The sequence below is a fragment of the Camelus ferus genome, chromosome 32 (assembly GCF_009834535.1).
Source record: "Camelus ferus isolate YT-003-E chromosome 32, BCGSAC_Cfer_1.0, whole genome shotgun sequence".
Lineage (NCBI taxonomy): Eukaryota > Metazoa > Chordata > Mammalia > Artiodactyla > Camelidae > Camelus > Camelus ferus.
The window spans coordinates 15,024,055-15,045,206 of record NC_045727.1 but is presented as its reverse complement, the minus strand read 5'-3'; the positions used below and the strand labels follow the sequence as shown (position 1 = coordinate 15,045,206).

Here is a 21,152-nt window from a genome sequence, read left to right as displayed (position 1 = left end):
ATCTTTAAAAGTGAATGTAAGTACCAGAAATGATAAATAAGTAGATAAATAGAAAACATAATTTTCCTCTTAATTCTTTAAAATGACTGTATAAAACAAAAGAAAGAACACTGCATTGTGGAGTTTAAAAAGAACATAGGTGTAGTTATAAATGTGACAACTACAGGACAAAGTACAGGGAGCAGGGAGTAAATGGACACACAAAGTCATAAGGTCCTTATATTTTACAGGAAGTGGTACAATATTAGCTCAAAGTAAACCATGAAAAGTTAAGGATATATATTATCATCCTTCAAGCAACCATTAAAAAATAATGCAAAGAGAGACGGAGAAGATGGCGGAGTAGAAGGACGCTCGCAGGTCACCCTCTCCCACAAACACACCAAGACCCACATCTACAGACCCACTCAGCCAACAAGAGCACCTGTGGAACTCCGACAGAACATCGCCCTCTTCAAAAGATAAAGACGCCAAAAATCTGGTAGGAGAAAAGGAAAAAAGAAAGAACAAAAGGCAAAGCAGCGTGGGACGGGTCCCGCGGGGAGGGAGCGGCAAAGGAGGACTGGCGCTCGCTCGCTGGGTCTCCCCTCTCCAACTGAGAGGCCAGCAGGATGGAGGGGGAGCCTCCGAGGCTCGGATCTGTACAGAGCAGCCCTTGACTAACAGAACTAAGTTAAACGGGCACAGAGCGTCCCCCCAACACCCAGCCTGAGACGTGGGCCGGCAGCCGCAGGCAGGGCCAGGCTGCACAAGCCGGGCGGAGGACGGAAGTGGCTGCACGGAGGCAGCCCCGGGGGAACGCAAGGGGCTGCGCGCCGTGGCTGTGGGTGCACAGGGCAGAACAACCTGGGCCCTCCATAAAACAGCAAGGTTGATGTGCTCTCGGGGGAAGGGTGCACACCCCCATCTCTGAAAACCCACGGAGAGTTTTCGGGGGAGGAGAGGCGGGGCTCAGGTACAGCCGCCATGTCCTCCGCGCTGGGCACTCAGGCGGGGGCGCGGGCGAGACCTGCATCCGCACCGAAGGGCTTGTCAGCCTCGGAGGCCGGACTGAGACTGGCCTGCAGCCCGGGACAGATGGGATCCTTCCATCCTGGTCCCTCGGGGAACTTGCTCCACGGGGACGAACAAGGAGCTGGGTTTTGGCTGGGAGCAGGGACAGGGCTGTCCCTTGGTCTTCCCCGAGCCCACCCGCGGAGCGCCGACCGGGGCGGAGCGCCCACGGGGGCGGAGCGCGCAGCCGCACAGAGCAGCGGAGCTACCGGCAGCGGCGCAGGTAGAGCGAGAGCGGGCCCCCGCCTTTCAGGCAGGAACACAGCCCCTGACCGTGGTGCTGGGAGGGGGCACTACCCACCCTCCTACCCGACCAGTCTGCAACATCTGACTGCGGCATCCGGAGGGGCAGCGACCCGCCCGCCCACAGCAGAGAGCTGCACCTGACCCAGTGTTAGGAGGAGGCGCAATCTGCTTGCCAACAGGTGCTAGGAGCAGCACAGAAGAGGGCGCCAACGGAGGGCCTCTGAAAACAGCAAGCTGAGCTTCCAAAACAGGACGAAGACAGAAAGACTTCACATTAAAAGCACACAGACTCCAGGAGAACACCAACAACCCCCACCCCTTTTTTTTTAAAATCTGTTTTTACCTGTTCTATTTTCTATTACTCTCTTAATCTTTACTTCTTAATTCATTTCTATTTCTCTTGGGTTTTGATGTCCTGCTATTGATTAGACACAGGTTTCAAATACATCTATTCATCTCCCCCCCCCTTTTTTTGTAAAGGTTTCAAAAGGACGTCTCAACCCGATTAATACTCTGCTTCAACTCACTCTTCTATTATTCATTATACACTGTTTTCAAACCCTCTTTCTCCCTTCTTTTAAAATTCTTTCTCTCTCTCTCTTATTTTTTTTCTCTTTTTTTCCTAAGTTCTATTCCTAAAGAGGCATCAGATAGATAAAATCCTTAAGGACCAAAATAAACAACTGATACTCCATAAACCACAGTGCCAAAGAGGTATGAGCAAGATGAAGAAGCAGAAAAACCTTTCCCAATTAAAAGAACAAGAGAAATCCCCTGAAAGAAAGATCAACGAAATAGACATCGATAGCCTACTAGATCAAGATTTCAAAAAAGGAGTGATCGAATTGCTGAAGGAATTAAAAGAGATAGTGTTTAGAGATATAAAATATGTCAAAAATGAAATTGAAGCTATAAAGAAGAGCCAAGTAGAATGGGTAAACTCATTGACAGAGATAAGGAATGATCTAATAGCTGTGCAAAGCCGACTAGATAATGCAGAGGAACGAATTAGTGATCTAGAAGACTGGGCAATAGAAAGCACCCATTCAGAAGAACTACAAGAGAAGCAAATAAAAAATAATGAAAATAGCATAAGGGACCTATGGAATAATATAAAGCATCCCAATCTTCGCATTAATAGGGGTCCCAGAAGGAGAAGAAAGATCAAAGGGGATTGAAAAGGTTTTTGAAGAAATCATGACTGAAAACTTCCCGAACTTAAAGAAGGAATCAGATATCCAAGTACAGGAAGCTCAGAGGGTCCGAAACAGGAAGAACCCAAATAGACCCACACCAAGACGTATCATAATCAAGATGGCCAGGGTCAAGGATAAAGAAATGATTCTAAAGGCAGCAAGAGAAAAGCAAAGAGTAAGTTACAAGGGAACCCCCATAAGGCTCTCAGCTGATTTCTCTACACAAACACTACAGGCCAGAAGGGAGTGGCAAGATATATTCAAAGCCCTGAATGAAAAAAAGATGCAGCCTAGGATCCTTTATCCAGCAAGGCTATCCTTGAGGATAGAAGGAGAAATAAAGAGTTTCACAGACAAAAAAAAAGCTGCAGGAGTTTAGCAACACTAAACCCATGCTAAAAGAAATATTGAAAGGGCTATTCTAAATAGAAAAGCAGCAGAATGCTACAGAAATGAGAAACACACAACTGGAAAGGTGATAACTCATGAATTACAAATAAAGTAAACATGAAATTATAAAAGAAGACATACAAATCACTGAGAGTGGGAGAGGGAGGCAGGGAAATATAGAATATTTCTTTCTTTCTTTTTTAAATTTTTTTAACAGTAGGATGGGTTTGAGATCATGTTACTATCAGTTTAATAAAAACAGTTATAGTAATGGGTTGATAGATTTACAAAAAAGGGTAACCACAAGCCAAAAATTTACAAAGGAGTCACAAAAATTAAATAAAATCCATGATAATACAAAGGAAAATTACCAAACCACAAAAGGAAGAAGAAAGGAACAAAGAGGATATACCAATTCAACTGCAAAGATAAGTTCAATAATGGCAATAAACACATATCTATCATTAATTACTGTAAATGTTAATGGACTAAATGCTTCAGTTGAAAGACATAGAGTGGCAGACTGGATAATAAAGCAAGAACCTTCAATATGCTGCATACAAGAGACCCACTTTAGGGAGAAGGACACATATAGATTGAGAGTGAAAGGATGGAAAAGGATATTCCATGCAAATGGAAAAGCCAAAACAGCAGGTGTTGCAGTACTGATTTCAGACAAAATAGACTTTAAAACAAAGGCCATAAAGAAAGATAAAGAAGGACATTTTATAATGATTAAAGGAGTGATACAAGATGAGGATATTACACTCGTTAATATATATGCACCCAATATAGGAGCACCTAAGTACATACAAGAATTACTAACAGAGATAAAGGGGGATATTGATGGGAATACAATCATAGTTGGAGATTTTAACACTGCATTAACATCACTAGACAGATCTTCCAGACAGAAAACAAACAAGGCAACAGAGAAATTAAATACTACAATAGAAAAACTAGATTTGGTGGATATTTTCAGAGCATTACACCCCCCAAAAATAGGATATACATTCTTTTCAAGTGCACATGGAACATTTTCCAGGATGGATCATGTACTTGGGCACAAAAGAAACCTCAACAATTTTAAGAAGATAGAAATTATCTCAAGCATCTTTACTGACCACAATGCCATGAAACTGGAAATCGACAACACAGAAACAAAGGAGAGAAAAAGGAAAGCATGGAGATTAAACAATATGTTATTGAAAAACAATGGATCAATGAGGAAATCAAAGCTGAAATTAAAAAATACCTTGAGACAAATGATAATGAAAGCACAACCACTCAAAACCTATGGGACACAGCAAAGGCAGTGCTAAGAGGGAAGTTTATAGCGATACAGGCCTTCCTCAAAAAAGAAGAACAATCTCAAATAAACAATTTAACCCACCACCTGAATGAATTAGAAAAAGAAGAACAAAAAGCCACAAAAAGCAGCAGAAGGAAGGAAATAATAAAGACCAGAGGGGAATTAAATACAATAGAGATTAACAAGACCATAGAAAAAATCAACCAAACCAAAAGCTGGTTTTTTGAAAAAGTAAATAAAATCAACAAACCTCTGGCCAAACTCACAAAGAAGAAAAAAGAGAGAGAACAAATTAGCAAAATAAGAAAGGAAAATGGAGAAATTACAACAAACAAAATAGAAATACAGAATATCATACGAGAATATTATGAAAAACTATATGGAACCAAACTGGATAACCTAGAGGAGATGGACAAGTTTCTGGAAACATACTGTCCACCAAAACTGAATCAAGAAGAATCTGAACACTTGAACAATCCGATCACTAGAAAGGAAATAGAAATAGCAATTAAAAACCTCCCTACAAATAAAGTCCAGGACCAGACGGCTTCACCAGGGAATTCTACCAAACATACAAAGAAGAACTCATACCAGTCCTTCTCAAACTCTTCCAGACGATTGAAAAGGAGGGAATACTCCCAAACTCATTCTATGAAGCCACCATCACCCTGATACCAAAACCAGGCAAAGACACTACAAAAAAAGAGAATTATAGGCCAATATCACTGATGAACATAGACGCCAAAATCCTCACCAAAATTTTAGCAAATAGAATCCAACAACACATAAAAAAGATTATACATCATGACCAAGTGGGGTTCATCCCATGGACACAAGGCTGGTTCAACATACACAAATCAATCAGTGTAATACATCACATCAACAAGAGAAAGGACAAAAACCGCATGATCATCTCAATCGATGCAGAAAAAGCATTTGATAAAATTCAACACCCATTTATGATAAAAACTCTCGCCAAAGTGGGTATAGAGGGAACATATCTCAACATAATAAAAGCTATATATGACAAACCTACAGCCAGCATAGTACTCAACGGTGAAAAACTCAAAAGCTTCCCACTAAAATCTGGGACAAGACAAGGATGCCCACTATCACCACTCCTATTCAACATAGTCCTGGAAGTCCTAGCCACAGCAGTCAGGCAAGAGAAAGAAATAAAAGGGATCCAAATTGGAAAAGAAGAGGTAAAAGTGTCATTATATGCTGATGACATGTTACTATATATAGAAAACCCTAAACGGTCCACACAAAAGCTACTAGAGCTGATTTAAGAATTCAGCAAGATAGCAGGTTACAAGACTAACGTTCAAAAATCAGTTGCATTTCTTTACACTAACGATAAATCAACAGAAGAAGAAAGTAAAGAAACAATCCCCTTTAAAATAGCACCCAAAGTAATAAAATATCTGGGAATAAATCTAACCAAGGAGGTGAAAGAATTATACACAGAAAACTATAAACCATTGATGAAGGAAATTAAAGAAGGCTTTAAAAAATGGAAAGATATTCCATGCTCTTGGATTGGAAGAATCAATATTGTTAAAATGGTCACACTGCCCAAGGCAATCTACAGATTTAATGCAATCCCTATCCAATTACCCAGGGCATATTTCACAGAACTAGAAAAAATCATAATAAAATTTATATGGAACCATCAAAGACCTAGAATTGCCAAAGCATTACTGAAGAGAAAGAAAGAGGCTGGAGAAATAACTCTCCCAGACTTCAGACAATACTATAGAGCTACAGTCATCAAGACAGCATGGTATTGGTATCAAAACAGACATATAGACCAATGGAACAGAATAGAGAGCCCAGAAATGAACCCACAAACTTTTAGTCAACTAATCTTCGACAAAGGAGGCAAGAATATACATTGGAATAAAGACAGTCTCTTCAGCAAATGGTGTTGGGAAAACTGGACAGCAGCATGTAAAACAATGAAGCTAGAACACTCCCTTACACCATATACAAAAATCAACTCAAAATGGATTAAAGACTTAAACATAAGACAAGATACAATAAACCTCCTAGAGGAAAACATAGGCAAAACATTATCTGACATACATTTAAAAAATTTTCTCCTAGAAGAAATAAAAGCAAGAATAAAGAATTGGGACCTAATGAAACTTACAAGCTTCTGCACAGCAAAGGAAACCAGAAATAAAACAAGAAGAAAACCTACGGAATGGGAGAAAATTTTTGCAAGTGAAACCGACAAAGGCTTGATCTCCAGAATATATAAGCAGCTCATACGACTCAATAAGAAAAAAATAAACAACCCAATCCAAAAATGGGCAGAAGACCTAAACAAGCAATTCTCCAAGGAAGACATACAAATGATCAAAAAGCACATGAAAAAATGCTCAATATCACTAATTATCAGAGAAATGCAAATCAAAAAACTACAATGAGGTATCACCTCACACCAGTCAGAATGGCCGTCATTCAAAAATCCACAAATGACAAATGCTGGAGAGGCTGTGCAGAAAGGGGAACCCTCCTACACTGCTGGTGGGAATGCAGTTTGGTGCAGCCACTATGGAAAACAGTGTGGAGATTCCTCAAAAGACTAGGAATAGACTTACCATATGACCCAGGAATCCCACTCCTGGGCTTGTATCCAGAAGGAAATCTACTTCAGGATGACACCTGCACCCCAATGTTCATAGCAGCACTATTTACAATAGCCAAGACATGGAAACAGCCTAAATGTCCATCAACAGGTGACTGGATAAAGAAGATGTGGTATATTTATACAATGGAATACTACTCAGCCATAAAAACCGACAACATAATGCCATTTGCAGCAACATGGATGCTCTTGGAGAATGTCATTCTAAGTGAAGTAAGCCAGAAAGAGAAAGAAAAATACCATATGAGATCGCTCATATGTGGAATCTAAAAAACAAAAACAAAAACAAAGCGTAAATAAAGGACAGAAATACTCACAGACAGAGAATACAGACTTGTGGTTACCAGGTGGGTGGAGGGTGGGAAGGGATAGACTGGGATTTCAAAATTGTAGAATAGACTACACTGTATAGCACAGGGAAATATACACAAAAGGTTATGATAACTCACAGAGAAAAAAATGTGACAATGAGTGGGTATATGTCCATGAATAACTGAAAAATTGTGCTGAACACTGGAATTTGACACAGCATTGTAAAATGATTATAAATCAATAAAAAATGTTAAAAAAAATAATGCAAAGATGAAGAGCTAAAAAGCAAATAGACAAATTAAAATAAAATATATGATTATATTAACCAGTAGAAGGCAGGAAAGGAAAAACTGAGACCAAAATAAAAATGGGATAAACAGAAAACCAACAGTAAAATGACAGTCCTAAACCCAACGATACCAATAATTACATTAAATGTTAAATGATGAAGTTCTCTAATCAAAAGGCCATAATTGTGAAAATCAATAAAGAAGCAAGTGCTAAGTAGATGTTATCTGCAGTCAACAAACTAAAGACATGGAGAAATAGAGAGTAAAGGCAGAAAAAATGAAACACACAAACAATAAGCATAAGAAGGTATCCTACAAAATATGTTCTCTGACCACAATGAAATTAAGCTAGAATTAGATAACAATAAAGTGTATAGGAAAATCTCAAATGTTTTAAATTAAACAGAACTTCTAAACAACAGAAGGGCTAAAGGGAAATCACAAATTTACAAAATATATTGAAGGTAAAAACATAGTACATCAAAAATTATAAGATACAGTTAAAGCAGTGTTTAGAAGAAATTTTATAAGTTTTAATGCTTGTGTTGGAAATAAGGTCTAAAATCAGTGAGCTAAGTTTCAACCTTGAGAAGCTAGAAAGAAGATCCAAAGAAAATGATAAAAATGAGACCAGAAAAATGAAATAGAAAATAGACAAACAATAGAAAAAAATCAACAGAAGCAAAAGTTGGTTCCTTAAAAAGATCAAGAAAATTGAAAAATCTCTAGCTAGAATGATCCAGAATTGGGGGTGGGGGTGGGACAGTTTGTACAGGTGCAAAAAACAAACTACCGATAACAGAAATAAACGAGGGCAGACCGCTATATATCCTACAAGCGTTAAAAGGGAAATAAGGAAATGTTATAAATATCTTCATGTCAATAAATTCAACAGTTTAAATGAAATGAACAGAGTCCTTGGAAAATACAACTTATCAAAACTGACACATGACAACAGAGAAAATATGAATAGTCCAATACGCACAGCCTTCTACACTCCAGGTTCCGAGCCCGTCAGCCTATCCTATGTGCCACTGCTTGACTTGCCTTCCTTAAATATCGAGCCAATCTTCTCACTCCTATATTTCAAAACCTTCAGGAGTTCCCGTGTGCTTGTAAATCCTTAGCCTAGTTTTCATACTAATCTTCTACAACCTTCTAGCACATTCCTGAAGGCCAATCATTCCTCAGATATGTCGACCTATTGCTCAAATTCCTTCCTTCACATACCCCTTGCCATCAGTGCCATCCCATTCCTGGCCAAATCTCATTTATTCTTTTAAGTTTCACCTGGGTCTAATCTCCTGCAAGAAGCTTTCCAGACTAGTCCCAGCCCTCAGGGTCTCCTCTTGAGGAATTTCATGGCTACACAACATCATCAACACTGTTTTGTAGGGAGGCCACTGTTGTCCTATGTATTAGTCTTATTTTCCCGGCTAAATTACAAGCTTTTTGAGGGCAACGATTTTTTTTAAAGGTCTCTATCACTTAAGGCATTTATTCCAGGATTCAGCACATAGTCATGATTTAATAAATACTTAAAATTTGTTGAATGTATATATAATACCAAGAACTTATTTCTGTGGTTCTTATCAGACTCTCTAGATTCTCATTCTGATCTCAATACCATCTTCAGAGTCATATCCAGGGATGTGCCAGACTTTTTCTAACAACTATATTCATAAAACATATGGTTAACAATAAGCAGAGGTAGAGAGGAGGGAGGACTAATGCTAAAGCTATATACATAGAAATAGGGTCTTGTAGGTCACATAAGAAAAGTGGACTGAGTTTTACACTCCACTGCCACTAGTGTCCGATAAGCATACACTAATGCCAACAAGGTCACCTTCTCCTTGTCCTCTCCCCACCCTGAGTCCCTGTGGACACAGAGTAAACCATGGGCTCCCAGCACAAGGATGAGTTCAGCTTATACTTCTGAACACATCTGTTCCTCTCATTCATTATGTACCTACATCTGTTTTGGTACAGAGACAAGATAACAATTGCTTCTAAACAGTAGCCAGACACAAGTACTTACTGTCTCTTTCCATTACATATAAATTCCCCCAAATTTATAAATGTCTTAACTGTAACCAAGTATTATCAAAACATAGACTGCAAATCTATCTTATTTAAATCTTTCAAAAAATCATTTTACATTTATACTAAAACTATCAATATCACTTGTGACTATACATGCATTGAGAGGAAAAAATACCTTTCCTGTGGGGTTGAAGTCACCAAGTAAAGAAATCCCTCTAAACAAAAACCTCTCAAATTCCCTTCCACTGATGACTTCCTAGCAGCTTCTCTTTCATTTAAACCAAACATAGCTTTATATCCTCATTTCATTCCCCTTCTAATTAGATAAATCTGGTCACTCCTCTCTCTAGGCAGATTAAAAGGTTAGGGTGTTTTGTTTTCCCAGTATTTCAGAGTACTAATCCTCAGAACACTGTGATGACAGAAAGGATCCTGTGATTTAGAGCAGGCAGACTTCAAGGAAACCTATCTGAAGAAAACATACAACACACACAATGAGGAGGTTTTTTTGAATGTAAACACACACAGATTCCTGTAAAAGACAATGTGTTACTCTAGCTATCTCCATGGCACTGACCCTGGAACTTGCAAGCGATCCTGTCCTTACCCAGATTGGAGGATGCTCGTCCCTCTGCAGCCCGGTCCTTGAGGTCCTCAGCAATGCCCAGCTGCTGCTCGTGGTACTGTTTAGCCCTCTCCAAATCCTGCATGCACCTGGCAGCATGGCCCAGGCCAGCATACGCCCGCATCTCAATGGCTTTCTCCATCAATTCCTGCGCCAGCTCCAGCACGTAGTTGTGGTAAGACATGGCCTTGTCAAAGTTCCTCCTGTAGTGATAGGCACTGCCCAGGTTGCTATAGGCCCGTGCCTCTTCTCGTTTGTTCCCCAGGTCCTTGGCTATCTTCAGATGCTGCTCGTGGCACTGCACAGCATTCTCAAAGTCACCCATGGCAATATAAACAGCTCCCATGTTTCCGAGTTCTCGGGCTTCAGAAAGCTCATCTTTGGATTGCTTGGCAAGAAGGACACACTGTTTGTGACTGGCCAGTGCATTGGGGTAGTCCCCAATGGCTGTGTACACATGGCCCAGACTGCTCAGGGCTGATGAAGCCGCCTGGAGAGAACGGATAAGGCAGAGAAATAGAAATGAACACACATCAGAAAATGGCTTTGGTTTGTTTCAGCAGATAAAATGTTAGAGAGTTTGCCTGTAACCATCAAATCCAATTTCTAATGGTGTTTCTATCAGTGGTCCACAGACCTGTGCAGAACTGAAAAACAGCACATCCAAACAGCAAGTTCCTCATATAAGGCAATGGCGATTTAATCAGTAGGTTTCAATACTGAATCTCATAGAAACAGGATGTATTCCATATAACCTTCATCTTAGTTTAAAGAATTGACATTTCTAATATTATGATGTTATATCTCTGTTAATAGCTATTAACCTCTGTAGTATGAGAAAATGTTGAAGAAACCAAAATGAATGATTACACATAATATAGCACAGGACATTCACAGGAGGAATCCATGCTTGGCTCTTTGCAGTCCTGGACATTTCTCACATGTTGTCTTCTTCCAAAGCCAGTGGATACATTAATGATAAGGGAGATGTTTAGAATGATGATTGACAATTTTGTGACCCAGGACCCACTGGAGGGTCCTGTTCTCTTAGCTTTGTTCCCTCAGTGTGACATCATCAGTGCTGGCTGTCGTCGAGGGCTTCGATTGGATAAGCCCCAGAGGAAAATAACACACTTAACCCTCTGAATGGGGTGGTCCCCATGGGGCCTCACACTGCTCTCCCAGCTTTGTTTTTCCTGCCTAGAGGCTCCTCTGACCCCAGCCTCTCTGCAGAAAGATGCTATCTTCCTCATCCCCCCACATTGCTTGCCACTTACGTTTCTTGTCTAAAGAAAAGAACATGAGCCCTTCTTGTCTTAAAGGTTTTAATGAAAATGACTCCGTACTGGTATAGTGAACCAGAGGCCACAAAAATAACAAAGGAGAAATCACACAGGTTCTAGAATCTTACCAAGTGCAAACAGTCTTAGATTCTCATCTTTAGTTTCTAACTCCTTTGCAGAGGCATAAAAGGGAATTTACACTGGGCTTTTTCTGCCCTTCTTTTCACTCTACAACTTGCTACCCTCCCCTTCCTTCCTTCCTTCACACTGTGCCTACAGCTAGAGCCATGCAGCCCCCTTTCTTCGTGATGCTCCCTCTTCCTAACACGAACACGTGATCCTGGCAGAACAAAGGAACACTCTGTCACAAGTAGGCAGGTGATCTTCACGAGGGCCTCCAGGCTAGGGACTAACAAGGGAAGGCTGTACCACCCAGAGTAAGGGTATTTCCTTATAAGCTATGTCTGTGCACTTCAGAACACCTTTATTAATATTTCATAGTTGTCAGTGATTTGCTACCTTATTTCTTTGTGAAGTATCAGTTCTTGATCAAAATAACTGAGACACTGACCATCTTTATGATGCTTACAAATTGTGTATTTGCAAAGGGTTCCACATAGTTTTAAGTTGCTTTTATCATTTCACAGATGTTCCAACAAAAAGATTTAGGAAAATAAGAGGGGAAATACTTAGAAATGTACTTTTTAAAATTTTTTCTCAGTGCTAGAGAGCAGATACAGTTCCACGAAAATCACGATCCTGTAGCAACCTGACTCTGGCAGAAGCAGCAATGATGTTACCTAAGAGCATGCCCCGTGGAGTGTACTGGCCTTCGGTTCCTACTTCGGGAAACTCTTCGGGACCAGAGGTTAAGACTTCACATCAGCACGTTGTAAGTGGGCCTTTCTTCTGCTCAGCTGCCGTCCCTGAGCCCAACATGCTCCTTTTCTCTTTGCTGCATGCCTAGGGACTGGGTCTCTCCTCTCTGCCTGTAACTGGCCCTCCCCTCCTCACTCTCTGGGGTTCTTCTGTGCCCAATGCGGGTGAGGGACCAGGACACAGTCCACAAACTCTCCCACCTGCACATCTTTGCTGTCCTCAAAGTAAAACACATGGCTCTTTCACTGTGGAGCCAGTGTAACTTAGATTCAGACGCACTTGGTTCAAAACTGTACTGCCGTATACCAGCTCTGGGACCTTTAGAAACTTAACTCCTTAAAAGCCTTGGTTTTTCAGGCAGACATTTCTAGGCTCAGCAGTAAGCCAGGAACTGAGTGTTTTCAAAGTCAGCCACAAGCCTCTGTCAAATGAGTAAACCATAAATAATTTACTCGATAATTCCAAATAGTAGATCTGGTTGGAGGCAATGAGCCCTTAAACACTGCAGGGAATTGATTTATAAGACCTGGGGCAGGCACAGCACCCTGGGCATCACTGTTCTTAGAAACTTCTGGTTTATGGCAACTCCGAATGACAGCCCCAGGATCTTCTGCTTCTGGTTCTTCATTTCTATAAATGCCAGGAGACAAAGGAGCTCACTTGCTGAAGCGCTCCTGAATATAAGGAATTTGGGCATCTTCCTCTGGGGTGTGAGGGAAAGAGGGAGACTACTGCATCATCTCTTCCCTGGCACCTTCCAGTTGCCAGGCAGTGCTGCCAGGCTGGGGTCTGCATGACACGTGTCCTGGAAACCAGCATCTCTAGAAAGGACGATATAGTTTATGAAGCACACATCACAGCCTCTGAAATTAAAAAGGTAGCTTGATGTAGCTAAATGGAATAGGATTTCGAGTCAGAGGCCCAGTCTGTGTAACCCTGATAAGTCATTTCCTTTCTTCACCTCTATTTTCTTTACATGTAAATTGTTCTTAATGATAGTGTGCATACCCGGGCAAGGATGGGGTCAGATGAGGCAGTGCATGTGAGCGTCCTGAGTAAACTGTAAAGTTCTCTGTGAATGCATCACTAAGGTGTGGATGGATATTTTATGTCTACAAGCTAGCTGGGCCAAGCAGAAGCTACTAGCAGCAACTGAAAACATCAGTCATTATGACCAAATATCTATATTCCTATCAGTTGCCCCAGGAAATAAAGTCCAATGTTTTACAGCCTTTGGGCAAATAACATGTGATGATATTTATCAGCTAGATGAATTACAAATTAATCACTTGTCTTTGTTCCTGTTCCTGTAGAACGAGCTTAGAGCTGAAACATGGTTTCAGGCTGTTACCGAGAATCTGAAGACCCATTATCTATGGGGAATCACAGGCCCCACCTCAAGCAGATGCTGCATTCGCCACTAAGGTTCATGCTGCCTTTGTGTATTAATCTCTGAGATTTTTGTGCTAGAATAGCAGCAGCTGCTTCCCACAGTGGAAACATTTTGGAACATCTGTATTTGAATACCAAAATGCACACAAACAGTTGTGCTAACAAACTATCTGGTTGGAATAAGACAATACTTTTCTTTTTATAAGACATAAATTACTCTTATTTTTGCCAAAGCATGATTTCCAGCTGCAGACTTAGCACACAGGAGTCATTACCCCTTGCTCTGTGACCCGAATATTTGCAGAAGAACTGCACCTGACAAGTCAGTTTCATGGGACATGGAGGTTGAGAAGGAAATTTGCTCATATTTTTCAAACCACCTTTAAGGACTTCTAGTTTGAGACACAAAACAGAGAAAATTTAAACTACCCAAAATATAACCACATTGATGACACTACCATTAAACATTATTTTGAAGACTTAAACATGTTTTGTTTCACATCTAGCATGTTTTCCCCCTTACTGTACATAATTTTCATAAAGGTTATATTTTGTGGGATGATTAAATGTACATACATAGAATATTCAATATATTGCTTATTGAGTAACAGCAGGTAGTTTTAAGAAAAGGGGAAGTGCACCTGCAACTAGTATCAGAAACAGTTTTTCTTCCTTACTGTCCAAATTCACATGTACCTTGTATCCCCTGCCAGTTCAGTGCCCACAAACTTGGTTAACCACTTGCAACCCAAGAGGCAAAGGGAAATAGAAGAAGAGCAGACTTGGGAATCAAGGCATACCTGAGTTCAAATGACAAACTGTGATGCTGTGCAAGTTATGTAACATCTCTGAACCTCAGTCTCCTCATCTGTAAATGGGACTATTAATACATCACAGCGCTTTGATGAGTAATAAATAAGACAGAACTTGTAAAGAACCTGTGGTCAGTACTTGCACACAGAAGATGCTCAAAATTTTTAGATTTTCATTTCTCTTCCTTCTCTAACCAAGACAACACTCAATCAGAAAAAGATAATTCAATGGAGAAAGGATAGTCTTTTTTAACAATTGGTGCTGGAAGAACTGAACATCCACATGCAAAGAAAGTGAATCTAGACACAGATTTTACACCTTTCATACCAGTTGACTTGAAATGGATCATAAACATAAATGTAAAATGCAAAACTATAAAACTCCTAGAAGATAAGAGAAATTCTAGGGGACCTGGGCCTAGGCAGTAAGTTTTTAGATATAACACCAAAGGCATGACCCATGAAAGGAAAAAACTGATAAGCTGGACTTCATTAAAATTAAACCTGCACTCTGCAAAAGATACCATTAAGAGAATGAGAAGACAAGCTACAGTCTGGGAGAAAATATTTGCAAAACACATGTCTAACAAAGGACTTGTATCCAAAATACACACAAAAAAAATCTAAGACTCAACAAGAAAGCAACCAACCTGATTTAAAAATGGGCAAAAGAACTCAACAGACACTTCACCAAAGAATATACAGTAGTCTCTGGTGTAAACTATAAACTTTAGTTAATAATAATATATCAATATTAGTTTGTCAATTGTAACAAATGTATTACACTAATACAAGATGTTATTAATAGGGGAAACGGAGTAGGGAAGAGAGAGGGTATGCGGGAACTCTGTAATATCTGCTCAATTTCCTGTAAATCTAAAACAGCTCTAAGAAAATAAAGTCTATTGTTCAAAAACTAGTAAGAAATTGGAGATTTCTCTGTTGGGGGAGTAGGTAACTCTAGGAAATGAAAACAGCATGAGCAAAGGGGTGAAGTATGACAGAGTGTGTAATGATTAGAGACCAAGAAGCCAGTTAGACGTGGGAGTGGGGATGGTGGCATCTAGAAAGGTAGGTTTGGATGGAATTCTGTCCATCAATTTGTAAAATCTAAAGCATTTTCCATGTATCCATCTGTAACGCCAGACTAAAAGAGACAAAATGATATGCCTAAAAGTACACAACTCATGGCAAAACTGGGGTTCAGATCCACAGACATCAGACTCCAGCTCTCATGCTCATTTGACAACACAAAGTTTAGCCTCTATTGAAGAATTAACCATCCACCCAGGGAGAAATAACAGTCACAGGTAAGCAGGGAACTGACACGGACATAATCAAAATCGTACTTTTGTGTATTTCCATGAAGTAGACAAAAAGAAGGGAGATCAGCAGTAACAACAAAATGCTTAACTAAAATAACGGCTAATTAGAATACAATAAGATACATTTTAAGCACTAGTGATATTCAAGGTAGGCTTTAGGGCTATTCACAAATATGCTGGCATCTCTGCTCCCAAGCAGTAAAGCTGCACATCCCTGCCTGCATGAAGTCAGGTGTGAGTGGCTACATGGTCTTCTCTGGCCAATAAATGTGATCACATCCGTGTAAAGCTTTAAGAACCAGTGCATACTTCACCACATTTTCTCTTTTTACTCCACACTGCTCCATCAGAATTCAACTTCAAGTGAGAAACATGGCAATGTGGAACAGAGCCCTGGTTGACCTGTAATGAATATACAGCGGGAGTAAGAAATAAACTTTTGTTGTTTTAAGCCACTAAGATTTGGGAATTTATTATTACTGCAGCATAACCTGGCCTAGCCTGACCAAAACAATACTGAGCATAAATTAATAATTTTCATGCCCCAGGCACCACAGTTATAGTTAATATTACCCAGTGGTTATTTGAATTATTTGAATTACTATGTTTCTAAGATGATTAAATTTTAGGCATTTACCAATTACCGTGGGTTTCTGGATGATGAAATTTTAGGCATTTTTATAGAATTTAAGGAGAATTAGGTACTAAAAACAGAAACAGCTAATCCTTCAAAACCTGTATTAACCCAGACATAAGGGTCTACCTGGTACTAATTTACCTGAATTGCAGGTCTATTAAGAGAGAATCAACATTCACCCAAATATAAACCTGTAGAAACAGAAGACTGAATCATGCTCTGTGGGGTCTATACACTTGTACAGTCTTAAATGACATACACTCCCTACTTAATGAGTGTACTCCAGCCTGAAAATCTACCCCGAATCAACAACTGAACTGATAAGTTAATCCTGTATAAAAAGTTAAATGGTAGTCATGAATGTCTAGAGTTGCTTACTCAATTGTCACACAAGACCAACTGGGTAAAAATAATCAAAGAAATGTATAATCTATATTGTTGAGGACATTGCCCATGATATCACCTGATGTTACCTTAATAAGGACCAACGGAAACATTTCTATCAGATTTCAATGCTTTTACCAAGTAGCTGTTATGGTTTTATCCTAAGAAAAACATGTGTCTTATACGTAGTCGAATTTACCTTTTTGTTTGAGTCACCAGGAATCTTATGGTTTACTACAGAGCCTCCTTTTAACAGCCAGCAAGAATCCCATAATTTGTACAAACTCTGCCGTGGCGTCAACCTATGATATGACCCTAATCCTCTCATTACTCTGATTTCATCCCTTTAATGTTTTATTTCTTGGTCCCACAAATCCTTCTTGGATTAAAATAGAGAAAAAACAAATCAGCAAAACACAGATAAAAAAGTTGAATATTAAGGCTCTTGGTAGAGAGAAAGCTTCCTGAAATGGGATGTCTAAGATTTGTGAACTCACAGTCACCACCTGAAGAAGAGACTTAAATACCACATAAACAGGGAAATTTTTAATTATATGATCTTTAGTAGTCTTAAATTATTTCATGCTGCACATGCCTAATAACTAGTGTCATGTTTATGATAATCAGTTTAACCAGCTTGCCTCAATTCCTAAACCTAGAGTTGGAGGAATGTTTTGCAGTTGTTACTAAAAAGGTAAGAGAGTGATCTGTGTATATCTGAATTCTTTCTACAATATTTATATACCATAGTTGGAATAGTTGGTTTGAATCTATTACTATGAGCTTAGACAGCAGTTAGTGATAGTTATAGCTTTTCCATAGTAATCTGTCAGCCTTTTGTAATACTATGGGGCCAGAGGAACTTTCACAATAATTATTTTTATCAAAATTATATTAGGGTTGGAAGAATAATACAATGTCAGAAAGATCTATTACCTAAGCCTAAGAGTTGCTATCACAGGTGATAAATTATTTATAATGCTCAGCATTAATACAGCAATGTTTTCAAACCAAGAATTTGTAAATGTCCTTTGCAGATGCAAATTAACAGATTAATAAGGAAACAAGCTTTCTTGTATGAGGAGCTGGAATGACAGATTAGCTATTAAGAGCAATTTATAGGTCATAAGATATGAAAGTTGGCAAGAAACACTACCTCTGCTGGCTCTATAAATAGTAAAACTGCATTTAGTTTCCCAGAGGTATCCTGTTAGACATTTTAATTATACCATAAAAACTGCCAGAATTTATAATGAATTCATTTTTTTAAAAACCTGATGCTCCATGTAAACTTGATGCAATACAACAGGCATCTGTGCTATGTGCTGTAACTGCCAAGTTGCAGCCAATGCAAGAGAGAGTGCTACTTCCTCGTGAAGGACTACAAGTGATGAGGTGGGTGCTGAACGTCTGAGGAAAGAAATGCTGCTCCCTAACAGCTCTTCCAGGTTACTTAAGAATTCTCCCTCCTTTACGTCTTAACACCTTACATGGCAGCCACATGCTATTCATCTAGAAAGATTTTTACAAAGAATTCCATTTTACACAGCTCTTTGACCACAAGATGATGACCAAGTAAAACTCCTACAACTCTTGGTAGTCCTGTTAGGGAGCTGAATTTGATTGGGAGTAAATTCCCTCACTCACTTGAAATAATCAAGATTATTTTTCGAAACTTATTTTCCACTCTCAGTTTCACCTATATCTTCAGTTTTATTTGGGAGGAGTGACAGGCAGATGACCTAGTCTCAAATGAGTTTTTTATGACATAATTCACTCACATTTCTCATGCAATAATTTGACCTGGGTTAGGAGACACATTCTACTATAATGCTGCTTTAGTCCAATCAAAACTATTCCATTCCACACTTGCCAGCCAACCTGGATTTTAGTGGACTATAAAACATTGTCCTGTAGGGAGCTGGAATGTAGTCAATCACTCTTTGAAGACAGTATTTACACTGAATCATAAAACCTGGCTTTGGCTGAGCAGCATATAATGGAGAAATGTGGAGAGGAAGAAAGATGGAAAACACATATGTGTGCAAGCACGCACACAAAAGGCAGAGGAAACATTTCATGGTAGGAAGAATGCCCAAGAAAAGGACAGCTTATTTGCAAGGACAAGCAGGTAACAATTTAAACAAGGTATCTTTAGACTGGATGGAAAGGAATCCTTAAGGATCCTGGAAAGATGTTAGGAAATTAAGAAACAACTGAGAGCTTCTGCTACCATCCATGAAGGAATACCATTACGGCCTTCCCACTATAAAGAACAGGTCCTAAGGCTGAGATCTTCTGAAATTCATGGCTTCTAACTGCTCAGGAATAAATGGCCCACAGTCTCAGCTCTCTGGACTTCCACTCATTCTGGTAAATTCAACTTCTATCCTTGTCAGAAGATCCCAAACTTAGATTTCAGAACAAGTGAAAAGAGGATTTTAGAGCTGGAAGAGGCCTTATAAAGATCACCTACTCCATCGGTTTTCAAACTTTGTTTAAGCCAAATTACAAATACATGTGATTTACATAATTAAAAGTGTCGTTGTTTAGATTACTTAGACTAGGGTGCGCTTTTCTCCCCAGCACTCTTAAGAGAATCTCTGGCACCCTGCAGGTTTGAAAACCACTTACCAATATAACTTCTCAATGTAATATATTTTAAATACATATTGCTTTTGTCTTTAAAATCCAAGCCAGCTAGTTAGTGGACAAATTCAATGGCAAACTTTAACAAGTGTAATCAAATTTAGTATCTTTTCTAACAGCTACTGATTCTATCTCCTGAATAACAATGGACTTAGCAACTCAGCGATAGAACCGTCTAGGTGTAAATCTTGTCTCTGATGGTCATATTGCCTTAAGGAAGTTACTGATTCTCTGTCCTTGTCTCCTTATCTATAAAGTGGGAGTAATGGTATCTATCGCGTGGGACTGCTATAAGCGTACATTTAAAGAGCTTAGAATTGTGCCTGGCATACATAACAAGTATTCAATTACTCCTAGCTGTTATTATAGATGCTAAATATCAATAAAATTGAGTAAATTAAGTAATTTTAAAGTCATATATTTATATTCATTTAGTCTGTTTTGTACATTTATTTAAAATTTAAATGTACTAAACTAGTGCCTTCCTTCCTCTCTCTCATTATATTAATTAAAAAACCTGAAAATGTCATTTCCCTTGTGTGGCATTTGTCACTGTTCCTTTGGCATATAATTTATTTAGGTATGCAAGCACGTAAACATTCCTTTTTGGGAATCCCTGAAGAAAGAAGACATTACACCAATATCTAAAAAAGGAACACCATACATTCACTGAAGAAAAACTACTTTTTAAATTAAGATCCTAAATTACTTTTTAAAATATTAGCTTATAAAAATATCCAAACTGACATTAAATATGTTACACTGATAGATAAAATTTCTAATTACAACTGTGATCAAACCCTTCATCCTGTCAGTTATTAAGTTTGTTTTCCAGTGGCATGCTTGTTTTGGATAAAAGTGAGTATTACAAAATGTACTAAAGTTTCAAAGGAAGTATGTTCTAAAGCAAAAAGAGATGATTCATATATTTTCTATTTAAAGTAGTAAGAAAAGACACAGACATGGGTGAAGGCAAGAAGAACATAGCATGAGACAGGCCAGCCTGGGCCTTCTAGAAGCTAAGAGTTGTCTTGTTCACATCTGAAACTTCAGTCTAGCAGAACGCCTGGCACTAGGAGGTACTCAGCAACCACCTGAAGAACAAACCAATCTGACAGTCATGGGACTTTTAGTCTGCACAAGGGTATAAAAGAAGAAAACTCTGTCCTCCAAGGTAAGAAGGCAAGAATGAATGTGCGGTACCAATACCTCTTTCCCTCTAGATCTGTTTAAGCAAAATCCTGATGCACTAAAACCTTCCTACTGCTGCAGAATATGGGGTCCACAGTCACATGTCTGTCCTCCTTCTACCTGCTGCTCCTCATCTAATCGGTCACACTCTTGCTAAGTCTTATGAAATCGTCTCCCTTTTAGCTTTGCATTGTTCACGTGAGACATGAAATGATTAAACAGGAGCCACTATTATTTTTGTTATAATACTATTTTTCCTAGGAATAATTACAGTGGTAGTACCCCCAATTTGAGTCTAGGGAATTTGGTAAAATTTAGATTCTTTCTGAGAACCATTACAATGTTTCTTAGGGAGAAAAAGTATCAGCATAATAAAGTATGACTACTATTCACTTGGAGCCAGGTATACCATATTTCAGTCAAAGTTGCCATCAATTTAAGAAGCACTTTACAATACGTACCACAAATAAAGTG

General features: G+C 39.1%; 1 protein-coding gene across 3 annotated transcripts in view; it reads right to left on the bottom strand.

Moving 5' to 3' along the window:
- TTC28 (tetratricopeptide repeat domain 28) overlaps positions 1 to 21,152 on the bottom strand; it is a 477,930-nt gene that overhangs the window by 137,836 nt on the left and 318,942 nt on the right. For all 3 annotated transcript variants that reach the window (XM_032471879.1, XM_032471880.1, XM_032471881.1), the window contains one exon: positions 10,109 to 10,616. In XM_032471879.1, coding sequence (XP_032327770.1) covers positions 10,109 to 10,616 — 508 coding nt within the window. The remainder of the gene's footprint in view (positions 1 to 10,108; positions 10,617 to 21,152) is intronic.